The 16115-nt window shown below is 38.1% G+C and overlaps 1 protein-coding gene across 8 annotated transcripts in view; it reads left to right on the top strand.

The window, feature by feature from the left end:
* LOC116431336 (glutamate receptor ionotropic, kainate 2) overlaps positions 1–16115 on the top strand; it is a 277385-nt gene that overhangs the window by 251021 nt on the left and 10249 nt on the right. For 5 of the 8 annotated variants that reach the window (XM_031986602.2, XM_076370455.1, XM_076370456.1 and 2 more), the window contains 5 exons: positions 314–511; positions 3450–3675; positions 5175–5339; positions 13100–13200; positions 14746–14953. In XM_031986602.2, coding sequence (XP_031842462.1) covers positions 314–511; positions 3450–3675; positions 5175–5339; positions 13100–13200; positions 14746–14953 — 898 coding nt within the window. Of the gene's footprint in view, positions 1–313; positions 512–3449; positions 3676–5174; positions 5340–13099; positions 14579–14745; positions 14956–16115 lie in introns of those variants that run through there. The other 3 variants (XM_031986604.1, XM_031986603.1, XM_076370457.1) reach the window with 2 other exon arrangements.

Below are 16115 nucleotides of genomic sequence, written 5' to 3'. Positions count from 1 at the left end.
GTTTCGTAATTATTGATATCTTAAAAGCGTTGGATGTTCGAAATAATCTTGAAAATAAATAGTTTCACTTGAATACTATAACGAATGTCTGAAGAAATTGAAAATAATGTATTGTTACAATTTTTATAGGAACTACATATTAATCGTATGAAATACTCGGTAGTTCTAGTGTTAAAGGCTCGGTTACAATTAAAGGGAAGGATTGCAATTTCTAACAACTCGGCCAAAATCCGCGAAAACAGTCGAAAAGGAATTGCTCGCGGAGTCAGTCACGATTTTTGCAACTAAGGGGAGTATTGAACGTCATTATCAGGCAACCAGCACAAGAATAGTGGGCGGAATCTGGTGGTTCTTCACGCTGATCATCATCTCTTCTTATACTGCGAACCTGGCCGCATTCTTAACCGTCGAGAGAATGATCACGCCGATCGAAAACGCGGCGGACCTCGCGGAGCAAACCGAGATTTCTTATGGCACTTTGGAGGGCGGCAGTACGATGACATTTTTCCGGGTGAGTATCAAATAATTGTGAGATTTTTGTGATTATTTTTAATAGAATTTTTGAAATGTTTTTAAAAGAAAGTGATCCAACGAATCAATCTCGAACTTCGTAGATTTATTAATAAATAATTTGAAATTAAATGGAACGATTATGCATTAAGAAATTAAAAAATCGCCACGTTTGAAATGAAAATTTTCGATTGCATTCACGAAGAGCATTTAAATTTTAAAGTTTCCAAACATGCAATTAGTTCCAACAGATAAACAAATATTTATTAAACGCATTCAGTATGTAGTAACTGTTCATTATTGAAATCTTTCAAAACAGATCTTTCCAATTATTTGCTCATTCGCTTGTAACTAAATAGAATGTCAATTCTAAAGGTACAACGATAAGTGTACCATCGTTTCCACCGTGTTTCAATATGAAACACAAACTCGATAACGATGTATGAAATACCGACAATAGTGCTCAATGATCAACCACTTGATGGTTTCGTCGAACGCTATTCCGCTGGTATTCGGGTCGTCTCTTCCGATTATTTTAACGAACGAGGCGGACATTTAATCGCAACTCATCCGCGATATTAAAACCGTAAACTTACCGGTTGTAATCGCTCGCGTGATTAGTTTGACTAATTATTCAGCTGGACGTGTGCAGCAATTTTCGTGTACCCAGCGCAAAATCCGCGGCACGTTCCGGCCACGTTGTTAAATTTCCGAGGGCCTTTTCACGTGGACTCTTAACGTTATTAAATTCGGTACGCCATTGCATTCACGCGCCGCTATTATGTTGTGTTAATACCAAACCATTAAAAATACGCGTTATACATAATTATAAAAATTAAAGGTGTTAAAATTTAATTCAAAATTCTGCATTTTCTTTCGACCATTTAACCTTATATTGCCCAATTTTTTAATGTTTGTCTTTTCTTTTATTTATGTTTCCACTAAGAAAAATTTTTCTTCTAACTTGTTTACCTTTATTTTATAACCTATTATTTAACTGATTACGGTAGAAATAAGTTTATGTAAAGTGCCAGTACGTTTAGTGTTAAACAATCCACCTTTCTTTCAATAGTGAAACACTTTCATCGAAGTAAACAATTGACACGAATAGTAAGACATATTTTAATATTACAATAGATTCTGTTTCGATCTATTCTTGTACTTACACGCAGAATCCATCAAACTGCGATGGTTCAAGTAAATATTTTTTTTTTACTTTTGTATTTTCAATTTTATATTACCATAGTTATATAAATTAATTATTCATTCATTTGATTATTGATGTTTAATTTGCACATTTTCTTCAACTATTTTTAATTGAAATTATGTATCTGGACAATCAAGGTTCTCATTTAATGGAATGGCAATATTAAATCTTCATTTAATCATAACAAAAAAATAACAAGTATTTTTAAATTGTTAAAAAATCCAAACTAGAAATTATTAAATTCGACCGATTCGTACAATACATCATAAGTTAGTCCGCGAATCAAATTCCATAGCAGACAATCTCGCGACAACTGCGACGCTGTTAATTCAGTATAGCTGGCTAAAAATTATTGAAGCCGCGCGTAACGCCCGTACCGTCGACCACGCAAAACGAGATCGACGGAAATCAGACGAAAAGCTTCCGGCAAGCTCTCAAGAAATTGCGCGTCGGAGTACCGCGCGTATCGTAACCAATAATAATAAAACGTTCTCACAGTATCGCTGTGGAAAATTAAAGAGAAACGAAGCGACGGAACGAAATGATGGAATAATCGCGGCCGAACTAAAAACTTGTCCGCAAGGAGAAAAAAAACAAAATTCTCGCCTCTCGAATTTTTTTTCGAGTGCGTGAGCTTCAATATTTCGAAAGCACTCTCCGCGATGAGAGGGTTCGTATTTTTTATGTGTCTGTCCGATAAATAACACGCGAACTGGGGTGAAAGATGAGGGGAAACGTTTTTTACCTGGATTACGGGATCGATGCTAAATCATTTTGCAGTTCGTTGTTGGTACGAACTGTTAGGCAATATATCTCGTTTTGTTTCTTTTATTTTAGTTCTTCTTTTTTAATGCGGCGTACAAGATCAGCTTCACCTATATGTGAAAAGTAAAATAAAGAATAACTGCATTCAGCTTTTTGCGCCCGCAAAAAGAATTTGACATTCGGAAAGAGCACGTGTGCAAGATGTGTAAAAGTAAAAGTGTTGTATATAAAAATTCATGCTACAGTGCAGCTCTTATGCTTGGTCGACTACCGTCAAACTATGTAAAAGTGCACAAGGGTAGGAGGAATTGACCGTACACTCTATCTTTGTCTTTCCAGGAAACATAAGTAGACATAAAAATCCGCCGCCACACAGTGCGGCCGCCTTTGGATAGAACATCCAAATTCGACTATTCACATAACGAAAATTGAAAGTCATCAATATGTTGCTAAGTAGTGCCTGCGATAAATAAATCCCATTTCTCTATTCATATAACCTTGGAATCGAAACACAAAATATCCATTGTTATTGGAAAAACTTCATAATATCTCCATAATGTGAAAAAAATATAACCACCATATGTTTAGCTCTATACCTTACAACGTTTATCTGACGCATTTTTTTCTATCACTCATACTTTTTAAGTTATTGAGTTTTATAAAAAAAATAGCTGTTTGACCGCACTGTGTGTCGCGCAAAAACGAAATTCGACACAAATGTTCATTGCATCTCACGCGGTCACCTTCTGTTCCGTCTGCTTTCTTCGTCACGCGGCTCAGCTAGTAACATCAACTGTTACTCTGTGGATATTGACCCGAGCATCCTAAGAGCAAGAGTCCCTTTGCGCTTGTAACTTTTTGGCTGTGGATTGAACGTGGACGCGAGAGCTGCTCTGTAATTATTTTACTCTGTGAAAATGTCGAAAATTGACAAAAATCCTGTTCTAACTTTTATCGTGAACGGCAGGATTCGAAGATCGGCATATACCAGAAGATGTGGAGGTTCATGGAATCGAAGTCACCCTCGGTGTTCGTGAAGAGCTACGAGGACGGGGTGAAGAGGGTGCTGGAAGGCGACTACGCCTTCTTGATGGAATCCACCATGCTCGATTATGCGGTACAACGGGATTGCAATCTCACGCAAATCGGTGGCCTGTTGGACAGCAAAGGCTACGGGATTGCCACCCCCAAAGGTAATATTGGAAAACAATTGAACCACGTCCGCGCTTCCTGTTCCGACAATGAAAGGTGGCCAATGGTTTCGAAGACAGTTATGTCTATGCTGAGGATTGTATTCCGGATTCAAAGTGTTGCTGGTTTGAGCTAGCAGTTTTTACTGCAAATGAAAATAAAATGAAAATAACGGATAAGTAATATTTAAATAAATAAGTTTATTTGAAACTATATATATTTATTTCACTTATTTAATTTACTTATTTTATTTATTTAAATAATGTTCATATTACTTATTTATTAAGTTTAATTATTTAAAAATAAATTATTTATAAATAGTGTAAAATAGTAACGAATATCATTTTTTTATATATAAATACTTGTAACTATAATACTTTTGAAGTTGTAAGTAATTTTTCACTTCGTTTGATTGAATAATATTAATTCTGCGACCTCCATATTTGTTAGAAATTTTAATTCTTTTAGTGCTTTATTTATCGTCCTATATAATAAAGAGTAACCTTTTCTCTAACGTAACATTACACACAATATTATTACTTCTATCAACAAGCCTGGAAATAACGTTTAATACTCCGCTTGACGCGCAAAAGTGTACCAGAAGGGTACGAAATATGTGTGTAAACACCGTTAACTTTTAATTTCCCATGAAGCTTGCACAGAGAGACGCTCTTGAGCGACGCTGTCGCCATACTGGCCGACACCGCTTGCAGAAAACATCGTAAACTCTGTAGATTTGTAGCTGACGTTACAGTGTCTCAAGAGTCGTGTACCAGGAAATCGTGAAGAAACGTGAAACTGTAAAATTTTTCATATAAATTTTAGAACCTTGCTGTTTGACTTGTTAAGAAACATAAAAATATTTAGAAACCCATATCAATACACGTTATCACTAAAAAATATTTGATCTCTGTCAATTACCACAGCTTAAAGAAAAAAATAAAATCAAACACAATAAAAAAGAATAAAATAAAATTCCCAATATATATCTACAATATGATGAGTTTTATCGCTTGTTGAGAATAATCAAGTTTTTTATTTCAAGCAATTATAAAACACTTAAACATCCGATATATAAATAATACAATATAAGATAGGAATTGTATTTCCCAGGAACAAATCGCGCGAAAACTTTGGAAACTACAGTATCACCTTGGTAACTATAGTATCGTTTTAATAACTGCAATATTCCCTTACGAACTACGGTAGCAAACTGCAATAAAAAATTATAATTCACCCATTCAAATAACTTAAAAGTCACGTAAACATTAATTCACCACAGCTGTTGAGAATGTATTAAACTATGTGCTATTAAATTGCAGTTCGTCGAGAATCGTTTAACATCAAGATCGAGTGGACGAGTTTCCATTAAAATCATTTATTTTCACTTTCCTAGGAAGCATGTAACGATAGCAAGCTCTAAGTAAAGTCTATCTTGGTCTAGCCGAAAGCGAAACAGCGTTGATCCTTGACCGACCTAACGAAGCCATTTTATATGCAGGTTCGCCCTGGAGGGATAAAATATCTCTAGCGATTCTGGAGCTACAGGAGAAAGGCGTGATACAGATTCTGTACGATAAGTGGTGGAAGAATACGGGCGACGTGTGCAACAGAGACGAAAAGAGCAAAGAGAGCAAAGCTAATGCCCTCGGAGTCGAAAATATCGGTGAGCAAACGAAATTAAATTTTTCCGTGGCGTGGACCGAGAAAGTGTGGGAAAAAAAGAGAGAAAATATTAGGAGCGTCGTTGAAATTTAGTGCCCCGGGGAAACGGGTCGCGGTTGAGGGGAAAGGGAACTTATCTGACGTCGCTCACAGCCGCCTCACGCAAACCGTTGAATTTTTTATTTGCACTTATCAGCGGTTTTGCTTGATAGAAAGTACCACAAGTTTCGTGGCTTTTTTCCGTCCACGTTTTTTTCGTGTTATCGCGCGGGTGCAAAAACAAGACCGCCAGAAAAAGATATTTCGGGAAAACTGAATATACTAATTAGTAATTTTAGCGCGACTTCAACTATTCGTATTGAACAAATACTGACGGATATTAGCAATAATTAAGTGATAATAATGTAGGAAATATGGTATAGTTTAATCAAGGTTGTGGTAATTGTGAAAGAAACACAGTTGGGGTAGCAATGTTTGTTTCGTTGCAGTATAATTATTCTAATTATATTCAGGCGATGAATGTAGAAGATAAAACTGCTATAATAATGTCTGGCATCGTGTTCTGCATGTAGTTTATTAGCAGAATTATGCGTTCGCGCAGAATGCAACTGAAAAGCAACGTATCCTCAAAATTGAAGAAGGGGAAACGTATTTAATGAAATACCTTAAAAATGAATATAGATGGAACAGAAATTAATATTACTGCAGCCTGAACTGAAACTAATAAATGAGTTTTGTTGAATATTTATTAATTAGCTACATATCAGAGTCATAAGCATGCTCTTTCTCCAATTTTTTAACAATTTTCTCCGGCGGAATTATTGAAGGGATGAAAACCAAAGTTTTTACTTACAATTAACAAGAGTATATTTTCATTTTACTATAATCTTTCTTAATTTCAAATGCGAACAACTTTTGTATGTAATACTTCCATACTTCCATTTATTTCTAAAGTATTTCATAATTGTTATCTGTTATAAACATTTAAAATAATTTATTAGCATAGAAATAATAAATCTGACTACTATGTTGTCGCATAAAGAGATCCAATGCAAACTGAATTAACATAAATATTCAAAAACTACTAATTAGTTCATTTTCAACCTCTCGACAAGTACAAACCGCGGAATGATGGTTGGATTTTTAAACACCAGAGCATAGAGTTACGATGGCAATTAGTTCGTGAAGACCGGATGGCCTTAATAGAGCTAAGGGGAATTCAGTTACGATGAAGGAAATTGTTAGCAGCAAAATAGCACTTACCTTATGATGATTACATTACTGGCTAACACAGTTTCCTATAATTCGTAATTTTAAACAATGTGAAAGGTAGAGAAGATAATAAAAAAATTCTATTAGATCATCAGTTGAAAACTGTCTATAAGTAACTTAACAATAAGAACATGATACATTTGCGCTGCATCTACAGAGTAAAGCAGAACTATTCGCACAGGAACAATGTAATAAAAATTGCCTTTAAGATACACTTTATTTCAATGAATTCTTTGCAAATAATATCCAACAAAAACAAAAATAAAGAATAGAAGTAAGTTAAGTGTATATCGTGGATATTATCAACTAATTTCAATAAAAAAACATAAATATTCCAATCTTCTAGATCTCTACTTAAATATTAACACTGTATCTACCGCAAGCCTATTAATCGACTTTTCAATTACTAAAATTAGGCTGCTTTGAAACAAAAGGAATCAGAACGTCGTAACGAGATTCCCTTATACTTTGATTTCAAAGTTACTAGAGCTTTGCAAGTAAAAACTATACTCCCCTGCGTCTCAGCGAAAACCATATTTTTAACTAGTAAGTAATTGCCTCGATCAGCAGCGCTAGACAAAGTGACTGCGATAAAATATTACAAAACTCTAATTAAAATGAATCTATTCGTTCACGAACTTCGTTACATTCTCCCAACAGTACGAACGCCTTCGTTCAACTCTGCCCATTCATTCCAGTAACACGGAACTTCGTAAGTATCGCGAAACGTCGCGCGCCCCAGAAAAGAGCAGCAGCGATGTATTCCTCATCCAGAAGCGTCGCGAATCCCGCTCGAGAATTCAGTTCATTAAGGTGACGTTTCACACAATAAGCGTCGCCTGAAAGATCGTTCGAAAGCGGCGAAAGAGAAACGGCGGGGCTTTCAGCCGCGCGGAGAAATCTCGCGGAAACTTCCCTGCGAATTTTTCTTAGGAGTCTTCGGGAACCCCTTCCGGATTTTATGGGAGACACAACAAGTTCTACCTTTTTATCTTCCCCTCCTCGTTCTTCGTCTCCCTCCTCTCCCCCTCCGAGTATCTTCCGTTTCCTCTTTTTTCCCGAGACTGAATCCCTGCAATTCTTCCACCCCTTTTTTTCTCGCCCCTGCTCGGCTGGCTAGCCTGTAACTTGGGTAAGTGCCCACTTCGCTGGCAGCGCGGAATGTACTCGTCGAGACAGGAAGAAGGACGAACGGCGCTACTGGAGTCTCGTGAAATTTCAATTGGGCCCTGCTAATCGCCTTTCCAAGGGACACATCGACTACTATAGGGAAATGACTTGGTGTCAAGCGAGATAGTATAGGGATGAGATAGGTCTTTCGCTTTATATTTTGTTTAGGATAAATCCGGGAGAAATAACCCACTTTTTTTAACACTAGAACTATTGTACTAGTTAGAATGACTGGTTTCGATCTTTTTTGTTTCGCAATTACTGATATCTTAAAAGCATTGAATATTCGAAATGACCTTGAAAATATATAGTTTAGAAATGATTCTGAAAATAGTTTCACTTAAATACTATAATGAATGTCTGGAGGAACTGAAAACAATCTACCGTTACAATTTTTAGAGGGATTACATATTAATCGTATTAAACGCTCAGTAGTTCTAGTGTTAAAAAGAACTATTACATCATAAATGTCATTGATATCTAACGAAAGAATTAAATATTTATGAAAGTAAATATATATAAGAAGAACAATTACAGTGCAGTTCTCACGTCCCGAGCCAATCCTAAAAGTTAAAAAGTGACAGGCGCAGGGGAAATCAGTCGTACACTCCACCTCGATTCTTTCGGGAAACATACACAGTAGAAAAGTCTCCACAAGCCCGAGATTTAGTAAACATAAAAAGCCACCGCTGCGCAGAAATGGAATTCGACGTCAATGTTTGTTACATCTCACTCGGTCGCATTCTGTCCCGTCTGCTTCCTTCGTCACGCGGCTCGGCAAATAAAATCAACTGTTGTTCTGTAGCTATTCACGCGAGCATCCTGAGTGGAAGAGTCCCTTCGCCCTTGTGACTTTTTAGCTTTGTGGATGGACCGTGAACGTGAAAGCTGCACTGTAAACAGGTCTTTATGCCTATAGTTATGCCACTAAATACTATTATTAAATAGTACACCATTAAAAACAATTAAAAACGTAGATATGATGTAAGTGGAATCGGACTATCTTACCCTGAGTTACCGTATAGTTCTGATTGGTTACGCGTAATTGTCTCGACGAATAGCAAATTAGCATCGTAAAAAAGATCAAAACTAACCAGTCAGACCCACATCCTTCAGCCTAGCTATCAAGTGATCTCCTTACAGTACTTGCTTGAAGAGAAAGCAACACCGGCAGGCTCGAAAGTCGACCGAATAAATTGAACTCGCCACAGTTCGGGCTAGATGTCCCTGAACGTCTCGCGAATTTTGCCGGGAATTTTCTTGTATATCCAAATTGGATTTGGATCCTTCGCGTTTCTTGATACTCCCCTGCCCGGAGACACTGAGCTTCCCCCGAGTGCTCGTGGAACTTTTGTAATACCGGCGGAGTGTATACTGATGCAGTTTATATTACGCTGGAACGCGTTAGGATGTTTTCTTTGGAATATTTTCATGCGATAGCTGTCACGTATCTTGTTGAGTTAGTCGATAGGAATTGATTCTGTATGGAGGGAAAGTGCGAGAGACTTTGTTTACTTTGCATTTAAGGGAATTTTGTATAAATAAGACCATTTCACTCATTTCAGACTATTATCACAATTATCTTTTAAATCTTTCTATCAACAGAATAGAGGAGTTTCGAGCGTATCTGGGAACATGTATAAATCCCAATCATATTAATTTCAGTTGCATAATTTTCTTTCCATTTCATAGTTTCAGAATTTCTAATATTAAGTGTTAGAGCTGCAATTCATTTCCGGGCAAGCTAATATAAGATGTGCAATTACAAAAATTTTTCTCAAAAATTGTATTCCTAAATTTTCAATTAATCTCCGTCGTAATCTACGACACAAATCATGAAAATCATTTTGAAGGTACATCAAAAACTGCGATTTCGGATGCGTGGTTGTCACGTAGGAACACTGGATGCCACGCGTTGCCTTTTGTCGTTCCGCCGTGAAATTAGTTAGAACGTGACTCAAGGAAACAGGCCGACATTCATGTGGGAAACTTCGGTCCTTCCGGCAAAATGCGTCGGACGTCGTTTAAATCACAACGTCAGCGCAGTTATGCAAATGCGGCCGGTGAAATGAGCCTGGTCCCGCGCTCACCTGGCGAAGGGACGCGTTCCACTTAGCATACAGATGAAGTTACACCATCGACATCGGTAGAATTATTTTAAACTGTCCCGCCTTCGGGATGACGAACGGCCCGCGGGCAGTTTATCATGGTTATCCGAGGTCTTAGAGGACCAGCTGCTCTCAGCAGACAAGATAAGCGTCCGAAAGAAAAATGCAACGCGGTACGCATAGATAAGAACAGAAGACTGCTAACAGAAGCTCCCAGTTTTTAGAAAAATTCCTGTCGTCTGCTTATTCGTTCAGCGTATGTAAGTTTCATTGCAGTTGACATAATCGCGATAGGGGGCGTAGTCCTACATTATTTTCTACTTTTTTAGAAGAATGCATTTAATGTAGTCCTACGTCCAGTTCACATTTTTAAGAAAACTTCTGGTCACTTGACGCTAAAACTACCGAGCAATTAAACTGACTTTTTGAAGTTCCTCTATAGAAATTCCGAGAGTGCATCTATTGGGACTTTAATTGATTTACAATTCAGTTTGAGCATTGCTAAATTAATTTCTTTAATAATTTATCAGAGAAATATCTGCTATCTTTTTAATAATTGGGAAAGAAGAAATTAGGAATGGGTAATTTTTATCCATCTAGTAATTTTACTGTTAATCTTACGTGATTTCGAAATTTATATCCAAGTTTTGACAACATAGTTCTATCATACATTTTTTTATATTCATATACATTTGAATGACTCTCGCGGTATTCAGCTGTAGACTTAGGAAAATAATATAGGGTCACGAATATGCGCTCGTCACTTACTGTAAATTATTGAATAGCTTTCTGACAATTGAAATATTCCTTAATTAAATTTTCAATGGTAATAGTAATTGCAATCCTGTATCTGCACATTATATCGAGTAACGTAATCTAATTACTCGAGGGCTGTTGTTTAAAGAAAATTATTAAGCTGCTTTTTAATAAGGGAATATGAGTCATTAAAAAGCTTTTTATTAGATGTTTGGTAGATAAAGTGGTCAAAACCATAACAGAAAAGTAATAGAAAAATCTATGGAATATTTTTCTTTACGTTCTTTAAATGAGATTCATTTCTATGTGAAATTTCTGTTGTGACAATAAATGTAAAATTATGGAAAAGAAATATTCGTCTTGCAACTATTAAAATATGTTATAAATATATAGCATTCTTTTCCCGAAAGAGAATTTCCTTTCGTATTTTTTCTTTAAGAAATTCAAACTACTTCTAAACCATCGAATCGTCGATAAGATTTTCTCAATATACCACTCGAATATTTACTGCAGCTTTAATAGCATTTTTGCAAAGCTTCATTGAAACTGAAGAGTATTAAATATGAATAGAATATCATCTTATAGAAACTATATCTTTCATTTCAATATAAAATTAATTTCCAATTATAATTTAATATGAAATATTCCTAGTCGTATCGAATTCGTTCATACATTCTCATACTCATCCATTCTGGATACAGCTTTTAATACGTACCTATAAACATTTCTACGAAAATTTTCTGAAAAGGACACGCTTTGTGCTTGAAATATTCCTGCTTTCGTACTACTCCAAGAAAATAAGGAAACCTGTATACACGGCTTGTACACTTTTAATATGAAACTCGTATGCTGAAATTTGAGGAAAACGTTTTACAAGAATATGTTGCAGAAATATGTGCCCTAGAGTCAAAATCGAGAAGCTACGTCGCGATCGCAAGATATGACGTCAAGAGCCGTACCGAGCAAAGAGACGAAAAAATCGAATGCTCGAGCCCCAAGTAAACATGAAGTTAGCTCGATTTGAGAGGAAACAGGCGGGAGCTCGCTGCGTGCATACAGCAGTTCAAAAAAGTTTACGGCTGCATGCAGAACCTCGAGCCTACCTATGCACGAGGCCGAACTTTGCGGATATCGTTTCGCGCACGGGGAAAACAGAACTTGCATTTGCTCGCATAAAATCGAGAAACGAGCGCCGGCCGTGTATCACGAACTTTTGACCAGGCTAAATCTCACGCAGGAACGATGCCGAGCATCTATACAATTTAACGGTGCCCGACGATCCTGAAATTTTAATGAATGGAGGGATGTCTGTGGCTACTGAACAAAGTGACTTCTTCAACGCTGAAACGCTGCGTTCGGTAAAAAACTATGGCGTGCATCCGGAACTACATTCCAAATTTGTGATTTAGTTTCGAATTTTATGCTTGAAGTTGCTGAATTTTTGGAAATCATTTTTCAGTGATTTCCTAAAAAAAGTTGCTGAATTTATGAAAATTATTTCTTAGTAATTTTATAAAGAAGTTACTGAATTCATAAAAATTACTCTTGACAATTTTCTAAACAATCTGGACAATTCGAACAATTTCCAAAACAATCTGAAGATTCAATTGTAACTTTAGAAAAATACAAATTACCGCCACATACCTACCTTTATCTCATTAGTTGCATAATGCAGTCCTTCCTTCGAGTCTATAATTATGACAATATAACAAAGGATGAATATAAAAGAGGAAGAAGTATTGTACAAAATACGGGTTCAATATATTTTTCTTCTATCACCAGTCAATTACTCCATAAAAAATCCACTGAAATTGTGTAGCCACCCCAACAAATTCTTTCTCCACAACTTTCTCTGCGCCTAAATGCCGCATCAATCCAATTTCACAGGAAAATAACATTGACCTACAGAAACATCGTAATTCCCAATTGCAACAGCAATAGCCAATAAATCCACGACCCAACCTCTGGGCTCATTATATTTACAACGATTGCCACTCGAATATTTCGCGAGAAGCATCTTCTTCCCGTAGCCAGAAGCCATTTACCGGAAAGCGAGCGATCTCTTAACTCTCGGTTGAAGTTATCCAAGCTCCTTCGCATCCGTCGATCCTTTTCTCGCGATGAACGTCGAGTTCGACGAAGAGACCGTGGGGAAGAAACCGTTTGAAACAAAGACACCGATCGCTGGAGGAGAAAACGTGGGCATAAATCACGATAGGGACGTATAGACGAAAGGCTAGACAGGTGGACAGATAAATAGGCGGCTAGATAAAGAGGTAAAAGGCTGACTGGGCTGAGGTTGTGAGGGGAGGGGGTTGAATGAACAGATTCTAGGGTACGGTGCCGGGTGGCAGGTACATTAACTCGGAGGCGTGCGAGACCCGAGCGACGTCAGAAAAGAAACGGCGACACCCGGCGGCGGTAAAATAACGAGCTTCCGGTTTTCTCATTCCAGGTGGTGTCTTTGTTGTGCTGCTTTGCGGGCTGGCGCTAGCGATCCTCGTGGCGATCCTCGAGTTCTGCTGGAACTCCAAGAAGAACGTCCAATCGGAGAGGGTAAGCGAGCGAAGCACACCCGAGAGATAATTGCGTACAATTTCGTGCTTCGCGTATACGTGCTGCATGAGTGTAACCTTCTCTCCGTGGGCGGCGCAAGGCTGTTTGTCTCCGCGCACTGTCCGCGTTTCTATTACTGTTTTCCTTCGCTCGTTTCGAACGTAAGTGAAACGTTTTGCACTGCTCAATGTGCCGGCCGCATGCTGTTGCCTACCACTTTCAGTGGACCTAGCTAGACGAAAGTACCGCGTGATTATTTCATTTCGATCGTGGTACGATTCGTATTCCGTATGTTGATCGTTCGTTCGCGGTTTACTTTCCTTTGTGAATGCGCATCATTGTACGGAGTGGTGGAAAAATGGTTTGGAATTTGATGTGGACAGTGTTTAGATGAGGAAACACGTGTTTTACAAACGTGGTCGATTTACATTGTCAGTGTTGCGAAGAAGTTTTCATCTTTTTTCACGCTTCATGCTTTTTGAATGTTTATAATGGGATTAAATAATGGGAATAATACACCTCGTTTAGAATTGAATTATTTAATGTAATCGCATAAAAAGAATTTCGTTATGAATACGCGAAACTATTTAATACCTATGAAATTAAATATAACGCGAAAAGAAATAACAATTTTGCCTATTTGATAGAGCCTTTCTTCTCTACATATATCTACCGTTAAACTTCTGAACCTTTTTCTACCACAATAAATATATTGAATGTTAGAAACTTTCCATGTTAAGTTTCCTAAAATTTCTCACAGTACAAAACCTTTCAGTAGAAAGTATAACCACGATATAATCCCCCGTATCTTTCCCATGGCATATTCTATTTAGTCACATTCGAACTCTATCTCTATTGCATTATCCCTTCATTTGCTCGACTCGCATCGCTTATTGTCAGTGTCCAACCATCGTCACGTCATTCTACGGACCTATTCAAACGCACACCCTCTGGTCTGGCTTCATACTCGCCGAATAGGCTCCACGTTCATCCATCTACACTAGCACGCAGGTGAGACATTTAAAGTTAGAATAATGAAAAGCTGTCATTAAGAACTGAAAGGGCCCATCGACGCGTCATCGTTCACCCATTTCAACCATGCGTCGATCACGCGAAAGCCCTCGAGCATCGGCAAGTGCCAGCGCACCCGCACAGACGCACCCACGAATAAGCTAGAGGCTCATTCTCCGTATAAATCACACGATCCGCAACTGCACAACGTTCGTCCACGTACGATCACCCAACCGGTAACCGCAAGCACCCTCGGAATCGACCGCGAAAACCACCTGGCGGCGCGGTGATCGCGCCTCGCCCGAGGGAACAGAATGAAACGGCCTTGCGCGCTGACGGGAGGAGAAAGGGAGGTCGTTTCGCATGGTTACCGAGCTCGATTTGTCTTCTGTATCATTTTGTTGGTATATATTGTTGTGCCTGCTGTCTCCCGTCTCCACGCATCTCGACGGACCAAACGAATCGCCGAATTGCGACGTGCGCACGTGGATAACGTTGGCCCCCCTCCAATTCTGCCCGCTCCGCGCGCGGCAGTCCTTGTGCGCCGAGATGGTCTCGGAATTGCGGTTCGCCGTGCGGTGCGGCTCGAGGCAGAGGCCGGCCACGAAGGCGCGCAATTCCGACGCCGCGGTGCCGTGCGGCCGTTGCAGCCCACGGGCCAGCAGGAGGAGAACGCGATATTGCTCAACCGGCCACGAAGAGACCACCTACATACCGAGCATCGAAATGCCGCGGTTAAATGGTGTAAGTCCTGTCCCTCACGACGGGCTCGCGACCGTTATGGCTTTCTTCGGGGACACGAATCACACCTCCAAGTGGTACTTTAACTATTATCGCTGTCACTAGGAGAATGTGTGAAGTATGCTACGTATCGAGAACTGGTACTCGGTAAACTGAAATAATTAGATTGTTACGAATGGAATGGCTGAATTTGTAACGAGCTTTTCGGCTTTCCTAGTTTTATTGGAAATTATGTTTGTTTCTGATGGTTTTGTGGAAAAGAAATGTGAAGGAATGGACGAGAAAAGATAAGAAGGAAAAGTAAAAGAAGCGTTTCGTTCAGAAACTCTCTGGTAAATTCGTCAATGAGGACATTCGGGGATATCTTATGAAACATGACACGTTTTCTTTGTATCTCTTTTATGAATTAACATAAAATAATTTGTTGCATGGTATGAGTTTCTTGGTGAATGCAAATTCTGCTTGAGATATTTTTCATGTTGGAATTTAGCTTAAATTAAAAATGATTTAGTAGTAATTTAAGATAAGACTTAGGTGACTTACCTTGCATAAAAGTATTTAACTGTCACATCACGTAGAAGTGGAAAGAGTATTACCCTAAAAAGGTAACAGATAAAGGAGCTGTCGCTTCGTATTAACCTTTTAACCGTGGCGCGTTCTAGCAAAAGATTATTTACTACCTTTGCATTGCAATATTCACATAATAGTCGTCGAGGATAACTGAAGTTACCTTTTTATCAATTGGGGTAGGGTCAAGACTTCAAACACACTGTTGCACGCAATTCTGTTTGCAAATGTTTTTCTTGTTATACAATAACCTAACTGTTTCAAAGATATTGTAATCTATCGTTGAATAATCCGGGGAATAATGTAAAGGGGGAATAACAAGTTTTGCAGTAAGTCGGCTAACTCATCTAACACAAACACAGCTCTTATCACTTTAATTGTCTTTATTTAGTCTTAAAGATGAAATTGTATGAAAATAAATTCAGAATAATATCATTAATATCAGTCACGTATAAAAAAATTAAAATAGCAATTAATATTTCGAACAGTTTCGGTTTTATTAAATACTTCATTTCGTCTTTATAACGTTCTCTGGGTGCGGATTCAGTAGTTTATGATAAAGTGCAAATAACAATAGTTAGATTCATGAAGTTACA

Source organism: Nomia melanderi, chromosome 9, assembly GCF_051020985.1.
Source record: "Nomia melanderi isolate GNS246 chromosome 9, iyNomMela1, whole genome shotgun sequence".
Classification (NCBI taxonomy): domain Eukaryota; kingdom Metazoa; phylum Arthropoda; class Insecta; order Hymenoptera; family Halictidae; genus Nomia; species Nomia melanderi.
This window is presented reverse-complemented; position numbering and strand designations above follow the sequence as displayed.